Genomic DNA, 20176 nt, shown 5'->3' on the forward strand with positions numbered 1-20176 from the left:
ATGATTCAGTCTGAGTCACTCTTTTCCTTTACCTGGGAGCTGGGTAGAACTCTCTTTGCTTGATGGGTCCTGTTTATTTGCTAAAGGCCATAGCTTGACTTGAATTAATTTGGTAGGCTTTAGTTTGGCCCTTTCAATTCCTGTGACTGCTCAGTCTTCCGGGTGATGCCTGACATATTTGGGCCTTTTGGGGTTACCTTAGCTTGATTGCTGGCCAGTTCATTCCCGAGTTGGAAGTCTTTTCCTGTTACCAGCAGTCTGGAATGATTCCTATGATTATAGGACCCAAAAGTAAACCACGCTGTTGGTGAACTCGATCAGGGGAGTACGAAATGCACCTAGCACCCATTCCCTTGATCCAAGAACAAAAACAAAGTTGCTGGAAAAGCTCAGCAGGTCTGACACCATCTGTGAAGAAAAAAACAGTGTTAACGTTTCAGGTCTGGTGACCCTTCCTCAGAACCAACCCTTGATCCAAGTCTTTGGGCCTTGCCTGTCAGCGCAGACTTGGGGCCGGGGTGAGGTGGGTTTGCAATTCTCCATAGGTGCCATTAGAGATTGGCTAGTCTCAATCCCTCTAACCAAAGGATGAAGACAATAAGATATTGGAGCAGAATTAGGCCATTGAGTCCGCTCCATCGCCATTCTCCTGCTTTTCCCCCATAACCCTTGATTAATTTACTAATCAAGAACCTATCTATCTCTGTCTCAAATACACTCAATGACTTGGCCTTCACAGCCCTCTGCAATAATAAATTCAATAGATTAACCACCCTCTGGCTTCCTCATCTAGTTCTAAAGGATCGTCCCTTCACTCTGAGGATGTGCCTTCAGGTCCTAGTCTCTCCTACAAGTGGAAACATTTTCTCCACATCCAGTCTATCCAGGCCTCTCAGTATTCTGAAAGTCTCAGTCAGATCCCAGCCCCCATCCTTTTAACCTCCATTGAGTACAGACCTAGAGTCTTTCACCACTCCTCACATGACAAGCCTTTCATCTCCACAAACCCACAAGTCTCAATGCTTCGAACAACAAGAGCAGCTGGTGCATGGGGAGCCCCTCATCTCCATATACACTCAATGCTTTTTGGGGAGCGATGCGGGATACTGTTCTCATAAAGATAAAGCTCCTGAAACTTACAGAGAGTTGGTCCAGGTGGGTCACACTCAGGGTTAATTCTCCTAAACAGCTGGGCTCTGCAGAGAGGTTTCCACTTGCTTCTAATGTGCACTCTGCCAAGGTATTTCTCTTCGTTTAGGACTGATCTGGAAGACTTATACCATTCTTCCCTTTTAATTTACAGCATTTTGGATGAGACTACCCCAGTTGATGGCAGTGGGAACACATGGGTCTTCAGGGGATCTCCTGTCAGGCTCGGGATGGACTTTGCACACCCTCATTTGTACTCCCCTCTCTGGAGTGTTTCTCCCTTTTTTATCTTCAGGCTTATCATTCCACTGATTTTAGGGCAGGTCTGAAAAGATTAGTCTGTGTGGCTAGGCTAATGGGTGAGCTTGTAGCTATCAGGAGTGACTGCAGATTCTCGAGCTGTGAGGACTCTCTGCTCCTCTAAGTGTAATCGCAGTTTGGGGAAAGTAAGCAATTTTGAAATATTTTCAACAATATTAACTCACGCAGTTCATTAGAAGCGCAAAACAGCTTTTGAGCCTCAGATAGCACTGCATAGGTTCCTTTTGAACTCTTTATATTGCTGGTGATATGCATCTGGGATCAACTCATAATGACAAAAGATGGCCACTTTTGTCTGTTTATAGTCAATAATCATCTCAGCAGTTAGCACGTGCCTTCCCTATTTTAACTGACCATGAATCATGAGGGTCTACATTATGCCATTGTAACTATCATACTACAAAGTAGTGAAAAAGGGATCTGCATAATCCTCTTTAAATTTTGGAATAAATCAAACATATTTAAGGGTTTCAAAGATCATTTCAAGGGTAAGGAGATTTGGATTCTTGCTGGGTAGAGAGGAATTTTCCTGAGCAGTTTCCAGCTGTTGATTATTGACTGTGAACAGACAAAAGCAGCCATCTTTTGTGGCTATGGGTTGATCCCAGATGTATATCACCAGCGATGTAAACAGTTTAAAAGGAACCTATGCAGTGCTCTCTGGAACTCAAAAGCTGTTCTGCTCCTTAAAAATATGTTGCACCTCTATTGAATTGCGTGAGTTAATATTAATGTAAGTACTTCAAAATTGCCTACTTTCCCAAACTGCAAATGCACTTAGAAATGTTGAAGATTTTTTCTGAGACTGTAACTATATCCAATTTTTCAGTTGGATATTGTTTTCCCTCTATCTCATTCTTCCCTCCCTTGGTTTCTCTCTTTTCCCTCTCCTCCTAAACCCATGCTGTAATTAAAACATGTTCAGCTTTAAAAAAAGGCACATTTTGATTCAAAGATGTCTGTAGAGTGGTATTGTTGTGGTATTGGGTGACAGGATGTTGTTGATCAGTTTTACATTCAAATTCCTCATCTACCATTTCTGATTGTTGACTGAGTCACAGAAGCTCCAACAACACTTCAGGGATTTCATTCCACTTTACCTTGCTGGACAGTCTCACTTGTAATTCCTGAGATATAAGAATGTAAACATTTTGCGCTCAGTGGATAACTTTTCAGCAGTTAAACAATACCACTCTACAGACATCTTTGAATCAAAATGTGCCTTTTGTTTAAATGATGGAATAAGACAGTTTTGCTCTGGTCATTTATTTCGTTTTACAAATCATTTTGACTGTTCAATATTCTCCTTTCAGCTTCCAACAAATTTATGTAGATTTGTATCTTATATTTGCATCTGTCAAATTTTGTGGTTTTATATTATGTAGTTTGGAAGTGCTCCCAATTTCTGCTATAGGCTGATGTGTGAGTATGGTAAAGATTTGTTTTAACTGGCACCTTATGAACCAGCACTCCTGATAAACTTTAAAAATTATACACCTCAAATACCATGAAGTTTACTTTATTATCCAGTCCAACTATTATGGTTTTTAATTTATTTATCTCAATGTAAATATACTTGTTCAATCAAATGGCCACACAAAATATTAACAGTTGATTCAATTTTGAGTCAACTTCCCAAATACCATGATCTCTGCAGTGTCTGAGTAGTCAGTTGAGGATGTGAGTGAGAAGGCTCTCTGCTGGTAAGTTTTATTTAAGGCAAAGTTGCATTACTATAAGTGATTTATACTCTAAATAAAGTATAACAGTGGTGTGTATACTCCTTGCATTAGTTTCTATTACTTAGGATGTGTTTTATATGTGTAATATGTGGACCTCTTGAATCAACTGGAATACTTGATCAACCAGCACACTCCTGGTCCCACAGGTGCTGGCTGATAAAAAGTTTGCTGTATTGTTTAATTTTTCCTCTTTTTTAATGATTGATGGTGCTTTACAACACTTCCTCTGAATCTGTGAGAATTTCAGTATCGTTGTTGTAAAAGTAAGCCAGTGGTAGGACCTATTTCACACAATCAAGTTTGATTGGTTAGCTGGCAGTTCAGAAGTTGTAGTCAGTTTCCTCTCTTCAAAATTCATTTAAAACTAATCTGAAGAATATTGCTGGAGTGTAAGTTCTGTATCTTTGTTTTAATAAAAGACAGTTGATTATTTGAAGGAAGCGCAAAATATTGGTTCTTGGTTGTTTTTCACAGAACAAAAACATGTTTTTTTGCAGATTGGAGTTTAGGTTTTGATATCAGCAGTAGATGTTGCCTTAACTAACTGCTGTATAAAAATTGAATGGTAAAAAGACAATTGAGTAATGTGTGACCAAGCCTCCTGGAGGATGGGATCTGAAAGGGGGAAGGGGTATACTGTTTAGAGAATGCAATCTCCTATACTTACCTGGAATGACCTACATGTAACTCCAGATCCATATCAATGTGGCTGATTCTTAACGGCTGTCAGAAATGGCTTGGCAATCAACTCACTTCAAGGATGATTAGAGATGGGTTAAAAATGTTGGCATTGCCAGTGACGCACAAATCCCATGAAAAAAAAACACAATAAAAAAGTGGTGGATGAGAGAGGATAGTTGTGACAGTACGGGGACAGCGGTATCTTGGGGGCATCTCAAGTTCACAGAAAGTAGCTGATGGGATGTCAGCACAAACTACTTACAGCATTGGATAAAGTTCTTACTCACAGTTTTAACTCTTTACTGTGTTTAAATTCAGCCAAGGTGAGAATTTGAGTACTAAAACTTACCTTGGTGTCCCTCTGTTGGGCAGATATTAAAATAAAATCAAACAGATTTTGAGGTTGGTTGGCTCGCCAAGCTGGTTTGTTGCTCTGCAGACGTTTCATGCTGGGTAACATTATCAGTGCAGCCTCCGATGAAGCGTCGGTGTGTTTTCCCGCCTGGTTTTTAAACTCTGGGGTCCGTTGAGCTGGATTGCCTCACTTCCGGTTTTTCTTCGTAGTAGAGTGTATATGGGGTCGAGTTCTATGTGTTTATTGATGACCATACACCAGCAGGGTAACGAAACGTCTGCGGAACAACAAACCAGCTCGGCGAGCCAACCAACCTCAACATCCACAACCCGAGCTACAAATCTACTCCAAAACCTCAAACAGATTTTCCATTCCAGATTGCGAATCAGCAACTCAAGTTTGTAAGCTAATGTCGGTTGAGCCCAGGCTTGGGCTATCTTATGATGCAGCCACAGAGGGCGTTGTAAATATCAAACAGCTATTCTGTCCCAGAGTTAGACTGTTTCATAGGAGGGCAATGTGTTAGAGCTAGTGCCAAAATGTTACAAGAAAGATCAGAAGTGGAGATGTTCAATAATTATACAATGTTCACCACAATTTGTAGCTTCTCAGATACTGAGCAGTTTATACCCAAATAAGAATGAACTGGACAATATCCAGCTTTGAACTGACAAGTGGTAAGTTACATTTGTGTTATGGATCAGACCAAATGCCCTCAAAATATTTTAAGAAGAAAGCCTAGACTCTGACTTTTTCTTATTTTAAAAGCAATATAAAGTGTCTATCTCCAGATGCAATGCGACTAGTCAAACTACTCGATGTTAAGCAAAACACAATTTATTTAAACCCTGTACTTAAAACACAACCAAAGAAAGAGGAATTTAGAATATTGTATATGCTCAAGTAAACGTCGATCGCATGCAAAAGTCAACCCCCTATTTTTGGCCAAAAAATTTTGAATTTTCTACACATTTCATGTAAAAGTCGACCCTAGTTCTCCACAGATGACTGATCAACATTTGTGAGTTATCCTGTACATATAGGTTAATGTTACGATGAGGAAATGATCAGTGAGACTGTACAAGAGTCAAACTAAAACAACTGTAGACGAGAGAAAATAGTGGGAAACGGTAGAATATGGCGCAAAAGTTTAAGAAGTAAAAGTATCAGGTCAGAGTCAGGCAGTCGAGGAATACAGTCAATGCAGTGTGGAGCTGGAGGAACACAGCAGGTCAGGCAGCATCAGAGGAGCAGGAAAGTCGACATTTCGGGTTTACACCCTTCATCAGGACAGTCATATACTTAGTTGAGGTTTTGAAATTTCTTCATCATTTTGTGTAAAAATGCCCTCCAGCAAAAACAAAACATACACAGCAGTGTTTAAAATGAAAGATATTGAAGTTGCAGAGAAGACAAATAACTGTGTAGCAGCAAGAGAATTTGGTGTTTTGGAGAAACTTTTGAGAGACTGGAGAAAGATATTGGACTAACTTCAGACAATGCCAAAACAAAAGTGTGCCAACAGAGGTAAACCTAGCAAGTGGCCACAATTGGAGAAAAAAATTGTTGAGTGAGTACTTGAAAATCATCAAAACGGAAAATGTGCTAGTCGTGAAGCCATCCGAATCCATGTACAAAACAAATCAAAGGATGGAATGTTGGGTTTTAAGGCAAGTGCTGGATGGTACACAAGGTTCATGGAAGGCGTGCCTTAGTACTTTGGCAGAGAGCTAAGATTGCACAAAACCTGCCTGGTGAACTTGAAGATAAGATATTATAGTTTCACCAATTGGTAATCAGAAATCGGCAGAAGGAAGACTACAAGTTATCATGCATTGGAAACATGGACGAAATACTATCACTCTTGACATGCCGGAGAATCAAATTGTGAATGATAAAGGAGAAAAATCAGTTTTGGTGAAAACCACTGGCCATGAGAACAGCAGGTTTACTTTAGTTCTCTCTTATATGGCTGATGGCACTAAGTTAAAACTGATGGCTGTTTTTAAGAGAAAAACTTTGCCAAAGGAGAAGTTTCCACAAGGAATTGTCATTCACATGCATCCACAACACTGGATGGATGAAGGTGGATGTAGAAAATGAATAAAGGAAGTTTAGAATTTACGACCTAGTGGACTATGCAAGGAGAAGAATTTGCTCGTCTGGGACCAGTTTAGATCACATCTAGTGAAGAATGTTACAGAGACAGTAGGAACTGCCGATGCTGGAGAATCTGAGATAACAAGGTGTAGAGCTGGATGAACACAGCAAGCCAAGCAGCATCAGAGGAGCAGGAAAGCTGACGTTTTGGGTCGAGACCCTTCTTCAGAAATAGTGAAGAATGTTGTTGATAACATCTGATCACATAACACCAACTTAGTTGTAATTCCAGGCAGGCTTACAAGTGTTTTGCAACCAATGAATGTTAGAATCAATAAGCCATTTAAGGGTACGATGAGAATGAAGTGGTTGCGTGATGGAGAAAAACCATACATGAGAGGAGGCAGTATGCGGGCTCCATCTTGCCACTGATCTATGGACAGATGGAATTCATGGAAGGAAATAAAAGCTGACACTATTTTAAAATTGCTCAAGAAATGTGGAATTTCAAATGCATTGGGCAGTACAGAGGACGATTATGTACAGGATGACACAGATGAAGAAGAAGCAGATGATGTGTTACCTCTAACTACAGACAGCGAAGATGAAGAGGATCCATAGGATGATATCATTCATCCTGATGATTAAGAAGCTTTATTCAGTGCTGAAGAAGTTGAACAGTGTGATTTTGCAGGAATTTAATGAACTTTTGTATTTGACATATTTCATTTTTATATGCATAAATAAAAGCTTACTACTGGTAATTCATTTTTGTTACTATTGCCTTTATATGGTAATTACCGGTACTGTAACTCGTTGTGTTTTTCTTCTATATTTGTTTGGAGATCAATGCGCCTTTTGCTAATGATACGGTACTTTGGACTGTAGCATGAATTTCAGCCCCTCAAAAGTAGTATCCATGTAATAGTCGACCCCATAAATTTAGCCTTAAAAAATAGTCTAAAAAATTCAACTATTTTTACACAAATATATACGGTATCAACTCTAGTGGAAAACTTAACAGAATAATAGATACAGTAACTATTACTAATTAACTGTTACAATATAGTAATATCATATAAACACACCCTTTGGCAAAAAGGAAAATTCAGGCACAGATTCTCACTTGTAGTTCCCCAATCCAGGAAGGAAAAATCATCAAAATTCAGAGATAGTAGCAGCCAGGAGATATTCACTGAAGCTTCCAATTCTGTTGGGATGCCAACAGTTTCTAATGTCACTGAAAAAACCAAAACTCAGAAATCCCAATCTGTGAGAGTTGGCCACACCCATTCAGGTTGTTAAATAAAACCTCAAGGCCATTGCTCCATTACTCCAGATTGCTCAGCTCTGCTCCCTAAAACCTCTCTTCAAAAAAACCAGGACAAAAATAATCTCTTAAAGTGACAACATCATCACTTTCGTGCTATACAAATTCCAGACAATGAATATCTCTAACATCTAACCATCACCTCTCATCAATTATTAGCATTACCATCTTCCAACCTCGGGCGACTGTCTGGAGTTTGCGCATTCTCCCTGTGTCTGCGTGGGTTTCTTTTGGGTGCTCCGGTTTCCTCCCTCAGTCCAAAGATGTGCAGGTTAGGTGGATAAGCCATGCTAAATTGCCCGTAGTGTTCAGGAATATGCAGGCTAGGTGGATTGGCCATTGGGAATGCAGGGTTAAACGGATAGGGTAGGGGTTTGGATCTGGGTGGATGCTCTTTGGAGGGTCAATATGGACTCAATGAGCCAAATGGTCTGTTTCCACGCTATGGAGATTCTATGATTTTATGATCACCAAATTCCCCACTTTAACAGCCTGGTGGTTATCATTGTCCAGGAAATGAACTGGACAGGTCATATAAAAACAGTAGCCACATTAGGAGGTCAAAGGCTAGGTATCTTGCAGCACATAACTCACTTCCTGACTCCACAAAACCTGTTCACAGTGCACAAGCCAGGAGTGTGATGGAATACTCTCTGCTTGCTTGGATGAGAGCAGCTCCAATAATACTCAGGAAGCTTAACACCATCCTCGGCCCACAGTCACAAATGTTCACTCCTTCCACTACTGTTGCTTCATGGCATCAGTGTGTACCATCTATAAGGTGCATAACAAAAATTCACCAAAGATCCTGCACCTTCCAAACCCACAAATATTTCCACCTAGATTGATAAGAGCAACAGATGCATGGAACACTACCACCTGCAAGTTCCCGTTCAAGCCACTCATAGCATAATAGAATTTCTACAGTGTAGAAAGAGGCCATTTGGCCCATCGAACCTACACAGACACTTCAGAAGAGTTATCTTGCATTTACCATAGCCAATACACTTACCTGCACACGTTTGGACTGTGGAATGAAACTGCAGCACCAGCAGAAACCCATATTGACACAGAACATGCAAACTCCACACAGACAGTCACCCAAAGCTGGGATCGAATCCAGTCCCTACTGCTGTGAGGCAGCAGTGCTAACCACCGAGCCACCATGCCATCCATCCTGCTCACCAGGATGCTCGATACCTGCTCTGTGCCACCGTGCTCAACATCTTGACTTTGGGAATATATTGCCATTCCTTCACTGTGGCTCAGTGAAAATCTTGGAAGTCCCTCTCGAACAACATTGTGTGGGTACCTACAGCAAGTGGACTGCAATAGTTCAAGAGGGCAGCTCAGCATCACCTTCTCATTGATGACTAGGAATGGACAATACATACTAATCTGGCAACGTTTTGATTATTATGATTAATGGCACTTCCAGTGATTTCTCACGCTGTGGACCCAGCAACCATTAAGGAAGTGTCACCTTGTGAATTGTTGGAGACCAATAGAGCTCACACATTACCGACTGGTTGAAAGTCATCACAGCCTGGGTACTGCACATGCCTGAATTACAATATAGGGACCTTTTCTCCTACCTTGTCAGCAGCTGGTCTTTGGAGATCACTGCTAGCTCAGAGGGAAAATAAAGCTACAAGAAAATCTTATAAGACTTGGCTCTCCATGTGCAGTGGACAAGTAGGTTTAATTCACCAGTTTCACTGTATTTTCCTTCTGGGATTTCTGGTAGCCTTCCACCAATAGGTACTCTTCTCTGTTATTGCACATGCGCTGAAGTGTCAAATTTACTGTTTTTATATCAAGCCATTGTATTGAGACACCTTCTGCTCTTGGGTCACACTGCATTGAGTGTAGGAGTTGGGAAGTCATGTTGTGGCTGGACAGGTCAGGAATTTAATTTAAATAAATGTGAGGTAAATGAAAGGCAAATCAGGACAGGACTTATACACTTAATGGTAAGATTCAGGGGAATTTTGCTGCACCAAGAAACCTTAGAATGCAGGTTCATAATTCCTTGAAAGTGGAGTCACAGGTAGACAGGATGGTGAAGGAGGTGTTGAGTATTTGAGTATAGGAATTGGGAGGTCATGTTGCTTTATACGGGACATTGGTTAGGCCACTTTTGGAATACTGTGTTCAATTCTGATGTCCTTGCTATTGGAAGGATGTTGTGAAACTTGAAAGGGCTCAGAAAATATTTACAAGGATGTTGCCAGGGTTGGAGGGTTTGAGCTATACAGAGAGGCTGAATAAGCTGGGGCTATTTTCCCTGGAATGTCGGAGGCTGAGGGGTGATCTTATCAAAGTTTATAAAATCATGAGGGGCATGGACAGCATGAACAGCCAAGGTATTTTCCCCAGGGTAGGGGAGTCCAAAACTAGAGGGCATAGGTTTAAGGTGAGAGGGGAAAGATTTAAAAGGGACCTGAGGGACAAATTTTTAATGCAGAGGGTGGTGCATGTATGGAATGAGCTGCCAGAGGAAGTGGTGGAGGCTGGTACGATTACAACATTTAAAAGGCATCTGGATGGGTATATGAATAGCAAGGGTTTAGAGGGACATGGGTCAAATGCTGGCAAATGGGACTAGATTAATTTAGGATATCTGGTTGGCATGGACGAGTTAGGCTGAAGGGTTTGTTTCTGTGCTGTACATCTCTACGACTCTATGAAAAATCCCATGGTACAGCGTAAAGGGGAGGGCAGGTAACCTGGCATTGGGCAATACATATCTCTCAACCAACAGCTAAAACAGGCCGTCTGGCCATTTATGGCCTTTGTGTGCGCAGCCATGTTTTGCTCACATTGGCTGCCACCTTATTAAGACTATAATAGTATCTAACATTTTAAAAAGTTTCATAAATCATTGGCATTTCCCTTCTTATTGATATTGAATTGTATTCAAAACACTGAAATGTTTTACTTATGAAGGGAATAATGTTTTGTCCGTGAATCATGAAAATGGCCACAACACTGCACCATAACAGTTGGCAATGAATGCTATTAGGGATATCTCTCCACGAAGCAGGTGAAATATACTGGGATGCTCTTGATGCTGGAAATCAGAAATACCGACCAAACATGCTCAAATTACTCAGGAGCTCGGGCAGGAGCTGGAGAGAAAGGGAAATAGAATTAAAATGAGCCAGATTTTCGGGAGGAATGAAAATCGCATGAAGCTTGCCTCCCTGCTCCTTGTTGTCAAAGGTTAAGTACATAAGGTAAATGTGAGATTAGATGTCAAGTGGGTAAGGGGGCAGATTGGTAAGGGAGAGAGTCCCAGGTGGGTAGGGTGTCAAGTGGATCAGAGTGTAGGTGCCATGTGAATAGGATGTCGGGGACAAAGTGTCAAGGAGACCAGGTAAGTGATAAAGATATTGGATTCTGCACCAGGGGGAGGTGGTCAGCCCACCTTGAGTCCAATTCCAGCAAAGGAATGTTATATCAAAAACAGAAATTGCTGGAAAGGCTCATCAGATCTGGCAGCATCTGAAGAGAGAATCAGAGTTAATGTTTTGAGTTGAGTGACTGTTCCTCAGACCAGGACTGCACTGGTAGACCCATTGTTTCAGCCTGTTCCTGCCCCAGAGAACTCATCTCTTCCTACCTTGACTCGGTCTTCTCCCCCCGGTCCAGGCACTGCCCATGTACATCCGTGATTCCTCTGACACTTTACGCCAGTTCCGGAAGTTTCAGTTTGCAGGTTCCAGCCCCCTCCTCTTTACCATGGAGATGCAATCCCTTTACACATCCATCCCCCACCAGGATGGTCTCAGAGCTCTCCACTTCTTCCTAAAGCAAAGTCCTGAACCATCCCCACTCACCACCACCTTCCCCGCTTGGCCAAGCTCATCCTCACCCTCAAAAGCTTCTCTTTTAACTCCTCTCATTTTATTCAGGTCAGAGGGGTGGCCATGGGCACCTGCATGGGCCTTAGTTATGCCTGTCTCTTCGTGGGGTATGTGGAACATTCCTTGTTCCAGTCCTATTCTGGCCCCCACCCACAACTCTTTCTTCGATATGTTGATGATATTATCGATGCTGCTTCCCTCTCTCATCCGGAATTGGAAAAGTTTATCAATTTTGCTTCCAATTTCCACTCAGCCTTCACTTTCACCTGGTCTTTCTCTCACACCTCCCTTTCCTTCCTCGGCATCTCTGTTTCCATTTCTGAGGATAGACTGGCCACCAATATCCACAATAAATCCACTGACTCCCACAGCTACCTGGACTATACATCCTCACACCCGGCTTCCTGTAAAGACTCCACCCATTCTCTCAGTTCCTCGCATATATTCTGATGAGGCCAACTTTGTCAAGCAAGCCTCTGAAGTGTCCACCTTCTTCCTCAACTGAGGATTCCCCAACATTGCTGTCGACAGGGCCCTCAACCAGGTCTGATCCATCTGGTTCACTTCTGCCCTCACCCCTTCCCTTCCCTCCTGCAACAGTGATAGGGTTCCCCTTGTCCTTACCTACTATCCTACCAGCATCCACATCCAGAAGATCATCAGATGCCATTTCTGCCACCTCCAGCAAGATGTCACCACCAAACACATATTCCCCTCCCCTCCGTTGTCCGTTCCCTCTGGGACACCCTGGTCCACTCTTCCTTCACTCCCAACAATCCCCCTCCCTCCCCCCCATCACAACACCTTCCCTGCAACTGTTAAAGGTGTAACACCTGCCCATTCACCTCATCCCTCCTCAGTGACCAAGGGTCCAAACATACCTTCCAGGTGAAGCAACACTTTACTTGCACTTCACACAATCTAGTCTACTGCATTCACTGCTCACAATGTGCTCTCCTCTACATCGGGGAAATGAAGCGTAGACTGGGTGACCGCTTTGCAGAACATCTACATTCTGCTCGCAAAAAAGACTGAGCTACCTGTTGCCTGCCACTTTAACACACCACCCTGCTCCCTGATCAACATCTCTGTCTCTCTGGCTTGCCCCAGTGTTCCAGCGAAGCTGAACACAAGCTGAAAGAACAACACCTCATTTTCTGCTTGGGGACCCTGCAGCCCTCTGGATTCAATATCGAATTCAATAATTTTAGGGCCTAAACTCTCCCATGTCCCAGCCCCCTACCTCTCAGACCTGGCCTTGTTAACACATTGTTAGCCACTAACAGTCCCCATTCACAGCTTTTCACCCTCCTATCCAGATCATTATCCACTTCTTTGTCTAACTGTTCTTCTCTCTCTTTGGACTCTATTCCTACCTCTGGTTTACTCCTTATTCCCTTCCCCCACCCACCTTCTGCATGTAAACTGACATTTTCCTCGTTACCATCAGTAGTGAGGAAGGGCCAATCGACAAGAAAAGTTAACTCTGATTCTCTCCACAGATGCTGCCAGACCTGCTGAGCTTTTTCTAGCTATTTCTATTTTTGAATAGGACCATAAGATATAGGAGCAGAATTAGGCCGTTCGAGCCATCGAATCTGTTGCACTCTGATCATGGCTCATATATTTCTCAGCTGCTCAGCCCCATTCTCTTGCTGAGATCCCCAATCAGACACGATCTGAAAGACTGACTATTTCAGGTCTATGCACTAGGGGGCAGCAGGGATCCTTCCCCGCACAAAGATGGCGTCTCACAGTTTCTCCACGCTACCACAGTAAGATGGCGGCACCGAATCGTCATCTCCCTGCGCCACTTGTTTAAAGGAGGACCCAGGTCGCTCTCTGTGTTGGGCTTTTGGGGGGTTTAGTGGTTTCGTTGTGTCCGGCGGTTCTACAATGATGGGCTCGGCCCGAGGCGGGGTCCGCGGTGGACAAGATCAGTTCACCTGGGAGGAGGTGAAGGCAGATAAACACCGAGAGAATTACCTGGGTAAGGATAGGCCTTCGTAAAATCGCCGAGCCTCGGGGCTGAGGGAGGGAACAGTAATCCTGGAAGGTGGAGAATGATCCGTGAGGATGAGGGTGGGATACTGCTTGATTGAGAGGGTTGGGGGAGGGGTCAATCTCTAATGGTAAAGGGGTGGATGAGGGGAAGGTAATATGTTCAGCCCAAGGAGGGATCTTGCGCAAAGGGGTCTGAAATCCTAGAATCCCTACAGTGTGGAAACAGGCCCTTTGGCCCAACAAGTCCACACCGACCCTCAGAGCATCCCCCCTCTCCCTATAACCTACCTAATCGACACATCTCTGGACTCTGTGGGCAATTTAGCATAGCCAATCCACCTAGCCTGCACATCTTTGGGCTGTGGGAGCACCCAGAGAAAACCCGTACAGACATGGAGAGAATGTGCAAACTCCACACAGACAGACTTGGGGACCACTTTGCGAAACACCTACACTCGGTTCGCAATAAACAACTGCACCTGCCAGTCGCAAACCATTTCAACTCCCCCTCCCACTCCTCAGATGACATGTCCATCCTGGGCCTCCTGCAGTGCCACAACGATGCCACCTGAAGGTTGCAGGAACAGCACCTCATATTTCGCTTGGGAACCCTGCAGCCCAATGGTATCAATGTGGACTTCACAAGCTTCAAAATCTCCCCTTCCCTGACTGCATCCCAAAACCAGCCCAGCTTGTCCCCGCCTCCCTAACCTGTCCTTCCTCCCACCTATCCCCTCCTTCCACCTCAAGCCCCACCCCCATCTCCTACCTACCAGCCTCATCCCGCCCCCTTGACCTGTTCTTCCTCCCTGACGTATCCCCTCCTAACTCCCCACCTACACTCACCTTTACTGGCTCCACCTCTGCCTCTTTGACCTGTCGGTCTCCTCTTCACCTATCTTCTCCTCTATCCATCTTCTATCCGCTTCCCCCTCTCTCCCTATTTATTTCAGAATCCCCTTCCCCTCCCCCATTTCTGAAGAAGGGTCTAGACCCGAAACATCAGCTTTCCTGCTCCTCTGATGCTGCTTGGCCTGCTGTGTTCATCCAGCTCTACACCTTGTTATCTCCACACAGACAGTCGCCCGAGGGTGGAGTCAAACCCGGGTCCCTGGTCCTGTGAGGCAGCAGTGCTAACCGCTGAGCCACCAAAATGATTTCATCCTAGGGGTTGTATTTTAATGTATACACATTTTTATTTTTGTCTTGTTCATAACTGTGTGCAGGAAATTCGCTGATGGCACCAGTTGGACGATGGCAGAAAGGGAAGGACCTCACCTGGTATACAAAGGAAAAGAAAGCAGAGGGGACACAGTCTCGTAGTGAGGAGTTGATGGCTGTACGGAGAGCTGAGCACGAAGCCCTAATGGCAGCACTGTGAGTGGTGAGGATAGCCTGCATCAGCCCCGTTGGACTCCCTTCTCCTGTGAAGCCTTATGGTTCCGTGGATTGTGGCATTCCTGCAGAACCTCTTCTGAGCTTCTATATGGACTGGGGGCTACTCTCCATGTTAAACATACGTACAAACTAAAAACCTCACTATAATGAGTGCACTATGCTCCTGGTCTTTATTAATTATGGCATTCTGCATAAATACCTATTAAGCCATTGGTGGAGGGAAAAAGTGGTGAGAGCCCTATAATAGCACAACTTGTATTTATGTAGTACTCCCTGTGTAATTAGAATATTGCAAGTATTTCACAGGATTATACTTGGATCTCAGTTGATGCAGTCAAAGTTGAGACAGCTCCAAAGAAGCATGGTTTTTTTTAAAAAAGTAGGTTTTAAGCAGCTTCAGGAAGAGAGAGCTGATGAGCTAAAGAGACATTGAGAGGGAAATCTAGTGCTTGGGTTCTACCTTCTCAAAGTACAACTGTTTACATTGGGGCAAAAGAAGTATGACATGCACGTGAGGAGAAATCCAGAGCTAGAGAAGGGAGGAGGATTTGAAAATGAGGATAGGAGTTATAAAATGAAAATTTTAAAAAACTTTTTTTTAATTTGATGCAATGTTTTGTTTAATTAGTATGGCACACTGCATTTTTCAGTAGCTGTCATTGGTTTCCTGCCTGTCTTACTAAACTGGTTTTGAGCCCAGACTTTTTGGCATCATTACTAAGTCCTCCATCCACAACTGTTTCCTAATGTGCAAATGAATCTGTGTATGCGGTCTGCATTCTACATATGTCTCCCACCAACTTATTAACTGCATCTTCGCAAGCGTAAAACTCACTAGAGAGGAAGGAAACAACGAACAGCCCCCGTTCTCAGACACAATGGTGGAGAGACTAACTAATGGTGAATTCCAAGCCCGAGTGTACAGGAAGGCCACACACAAGGACCAAATACTGAACTTCAATAGCAATCGCCCCTCCATACACAAATGGAGCTGCATTAAGACACTGTTTAAATGAGTCATATCACACTGCAACACCCCAGAACTCCAAAGAATGGAAGAGGAACACCTGCACAAAGTATTTACCGACAATGAATACCCAAGAAGTTTTGTCTGCCAGTGCGTACAAAACAAATGGCACTCAGAGGACACGATACGACAGAAGACACTAGTAACTCTACTCTGCATCAAAAATATTTTGGAAATGATAACCGGACTCCTTATGATGCATTGGATCGTGATTGCACACAAACCTGCATCAAATGCTATCAAAGACTAAAGACCCCATACGGACAGTAAACGGGACTAATGTGATATACAGAATCCTATGCAGCCACTGCAATAAACTATATTGGACAAGCAGGGAGGAAACTGATGACCAGGATACACGAACGCCAGCTGGCAGTAAAGACACGACTAATATTCACTTGTCTCGATACACACAGACAGAGAAGGCCATCAGTTCGACTGGGACAAGTGAACAACAGACATGCAAGGAAATTTCTGGAGGCCTGGTTCTCAACACGGAATTCCATTAACAAACACAGAAACACACCCTGTATACAGACCGCTACTGAAAACGGAACCAGAAGTGACAAGACCCACCACTCCAGAGGATCTCTCAAATTCGGAATGGAGCAGAACACCAATGCTTCGATTAGCGGTCGTACTGATGATGTTGCCTAGAATGGTAATGAAACGTCTGCACACCACAGATCAACTGGCTCAGCAAGCTAACAAACAACCGCGTGTCTCCCATGTTGTAGGATTCATCGTAATGTGCAAACCTTGATGTGTTGTTCTGTGGGCCTGTTTATCAGTGTTGGTTTTCCTGCATGTCAGGACCAAGCCAATTCATCCCGTAAGACCATAAGAAATAGGAACAACAGTTGGCCTCGTGGCTCCACCATCATTCTATAGGGTCATGCAGATCTGACACTTGGCATGTCCACTTTCCTGTCCTTTCCCCAAACTATTGATTCCTTTACTGATCAAGAACCTATCTATTGCAGACTTAAATATACACAAGGACTCTGCCCTGCAGCTCTCGGCAGACTCTTAACCTTCTGAGAAGAAATTCCTCCTCACTTCAGTCTTAAATTGGCATGCTTTTATTCTGAGGCTATGCCCTCTGGTCCTAGACTCTGCCTTGAGGGGAACCATCCTCTCAGCATTTACCTTGTCAAGCCTCTAAAGAATCCTATGTGTTTCAATGAGGTCATCTCTCATTCTTCTAAGTTCTAACGAGTAGAATCCCAACCTGTTTAGTCTTTACTCGTAAGACAATTCCTCCATACTGGGGATCGTCCTAGTAAACCTTCTGAGTTGCCTCCAACAAAGTAATATTTTTCCTTAAATTAGGGGACCAAAACTGCTCTCAGTACTCCAGATGTGGTCTCACCAGCACACTTGTTGTAGGACTTCCCTACTTCGATATTCCAACTTTTAAAATAAGGGCCAACATTCCACTTGCCTTCTTGATTACCTGCTGAACCTATGTGTTAGTTTTCTGTGTTTCATGCACAAGTATACCCAAGTCCCTTCATGTTGCAGACATTTTCCATTTAAATAATATTCTATTCTTTTGTTCTCCCCTCAACTGAACAACTTCACATTTTCCCATACTATACTCTATTTGCTAACTTTTTTGCCCACTTACTTAACCTGTCGATTATCTGTCTGTAAACCGCCTGTATCTCTCTTGCAACCTGCCCTTCGATCTAGTTTGTGTTCTGAACGTTTGGCTACAGTATATTCACTTCCTTTCTATGAGTCATCAATGCATATTGTAAACAATTGTGGTCCCTTCACTGATCCTTGTGGAACCCCACTGGTCACAGGTCGTCAACCTGAAAAAGGTTGCTGTTTCCTGCCCATTAGCCAAATCTCTATCCATGCTAATATACTACCTCCAACTCCACTGTAGGCTCTTAATGAGTTAATTTTTTTTGTTAGGTACTTTGTTGAACACTTTCTGGAAGTCCAAATTCAACACATCTGTTAATTTCCCCTCCATCGACTCATAGGAACTGGAGGAGGCCATTCGGCCCTTTGAGCCTGTTCCGCCATTCTTCATGATCATGGCTGATCGTCCAACTCAATAGCCTAATCGTGCTTTCTCCCCATAACCTTTGATTCCATTCACCCCAAGTGCTATATCTAGTCGCCTGTTGAATACATTTAATGTTTTGGCATCGACTACTTCCTGTGGTAATGATTTCCAGAGGCTCACCACTCTTTGGGTGAAGGAATGTCTTCTCCTCTCCATCCTAAATCATCTACCCCAAATCCTCATACCGTGACCCCCTTGTTCTGGACATGCCCACCATCAGGGATTTCCTCCCTGCATCTACCCTGTCCAGTCCTGTTAGAATTTTACAAGTCTCTGTGAGATCCCCCTCATTCGTCTGAAGTCTAGTGAAAACAATCCCAACCTAGTCAATCTCTCCTTCTACATCGGACCCGCCATCCCCGGAATCAGCCTGGTAAACCTTCGCTGCATTCCCCCGAGAGCAAGAGCGTCCTTTCTGAGAAAAGGAGACAAAAACTGCACACAATATTCTAGGTGTGGCCTCACCAAGGCCCTGTATAACTGCAACAACACATCCCTGCTCCTGTACTTGAAACCTCTCACAATGAAGGCCAACATACCATTTGCCTTCTTTACCGCCCCCGAAAAACACTCATAAATTAGTCAGACAAAATTTTCCTTTCAACAAGTCATACTGACTCTGTTTGAACAGATTGATTTCCCAAGTGTTCTGCTATTTCTTCCTTAATAATTCATTCCAAAACTTTTCCAACCATAAATGTTAGGCTAACATGCCTATTGTTGCCCATTTTTTTGCCTCCCTTTTTGAATGGGGGTGTCAAATTAGCAGTTTTCCAGTCCTCTGGTACTTCTGCAGAATTCAAGGGTTTTTAAAAAAATTACACCCAATGCATTTATTATCTTTTTAGCTGTCTCTTTTAGGTTCCTGTGTTGCAAGCCATCAGGGTCAGTGGACTCTTCAGCCTTTAGCCTCATTGGTTTGGCTGATACTGCTTCTTTATTAATCGTACTTCATTCTGACACTGTGTTCTGTAATATTACTGGAATGTTTGAAATATCCTCTGTCATAAAGACTGATGCAAAATATCTGTTTAACTCCCCTGTCATTTTCTTGTTTCCCAAAACCATCTCCCAGATTCATTTTCTAAGGGACCTATGTTCATTTTGATGTCTATGTTCCTTTTTATGTATTTGTAGAAGCAGTTATTGTCAGTTTTTATATTCCTTGCTATTTTGCCCTCATAGTTTATTTCTGCTCTCTTTATCGTCTTTTTAGTCCACCTTTGCTGGATTCTGAATTTATCAGAGTCTTTGGGGCTATCACTGACTTTGCCTCCATATATGCGTTTTCTTTCAACTTAATTCTCTCCTTATCTTCCATGGTTGGCATGGTAGTTTATCCCTGTCTTAGGGTCTTACCTCGTTACTGGGATATATTTTTGCTGAGAGTCATGAATTACCTCAAATGCCTGTTACTGCTTGCTTACTGTCACTTCTGCTAATCTATCTGCCCAGTTCACTTTAGATAACTGTATCCTTATTTCATTGTAATTCTGTTTATTTAGGTTAAACACAGCTGTTTCTGATCAAAGTTTCTCATTTTTGAATTGAATATTAAAATTTTATCATGTTATGACCAGTACTTCCAAGGAGATCTTTTATAGTCAGCTCATTTATTAAACCTGCCCCATGTATCAGCTACTATTGTCCTTTTTAGATAGTAGAAGTCATTGGCTTGGAAGGTGCTGTTAAAGGAGCCTTGATGAGTTGCTACAGTGCATCTTGTAGATAGTACATACTGTTATCGCTGTGGTGGTGGATTGACTGAGGTGGTAGTGCTATGTATACAGTGTAAAGCTATAGAACATGATGACATAAATGTAATAGTTGGCTTTGGTCTCCAGAATGTCAGATCTATGTCGGTCATGAACTAGAATGAGCTTAAAGTTGAAAGAAGAGTATTGTCGGAACATCCCATTTTGCAGTCCCTCTGTAGGACTCCCAACTTGAAGAGCAAGTCCCCAAGTTGGGTGGCAGTCTGTTCAAATAGCTGTTTATTAAACTATTGCTGTAGCTGATTGGTTAGTTTAATGTTCTAGCAGCCAAGTGGGTATCTAGAAATGACCAATATCCCTTTCTGTTCAACAAAAATAAAACAGTAATAGACAGCATCATTG

At 43.0% G+C, this 20176-nt stretch overlaps 1 protein-coding gene across 1 annotated transcript in view; it reads left to right on the forward strand.

The window, feature by feature from the left end:
* Nucleotides 1-13375: 13375 nt before the first annotated feature.
* The window catches only part of c4h1orf35 (chromosome 4 C1orf35 homolog), a 37124-nt gene continuing 30323 nt past the window's right edge, over nucleotides 13376-20176 (forward strand). Inside the window, exons 1-2 of the mRNA XM_020518956.2 lie at nucleotides 13376-13537; nucleotides 14778-14928. Coding sequence (XP_020374545.2) covers nucleotides 13444-13537; nucleotides 14778-14928 — 245 coding nt within the window. The 5' untranslated portion in view covers nucleotides 13376-13443. The remainder of the gene's footprint in view (nucleotides 13538-14777; nucleotides 14929-20176) is intronic.

Source organism: Rhincodon typus, chromosome 4 (assembly GCF_021869965.1).
Source record: "Rhincodon typus isolate 14 chromosome 4, sRhiTyp1.1, whole genome shotgun sequence".
Taxonomy (NCBI): domain Eukaryota; kingdom Metazoa; phylum Chordata; class Chondrichthyes; order Orectolobiformes; family Rhincodontidae; genus Rhincodon; species Rhincodon typus.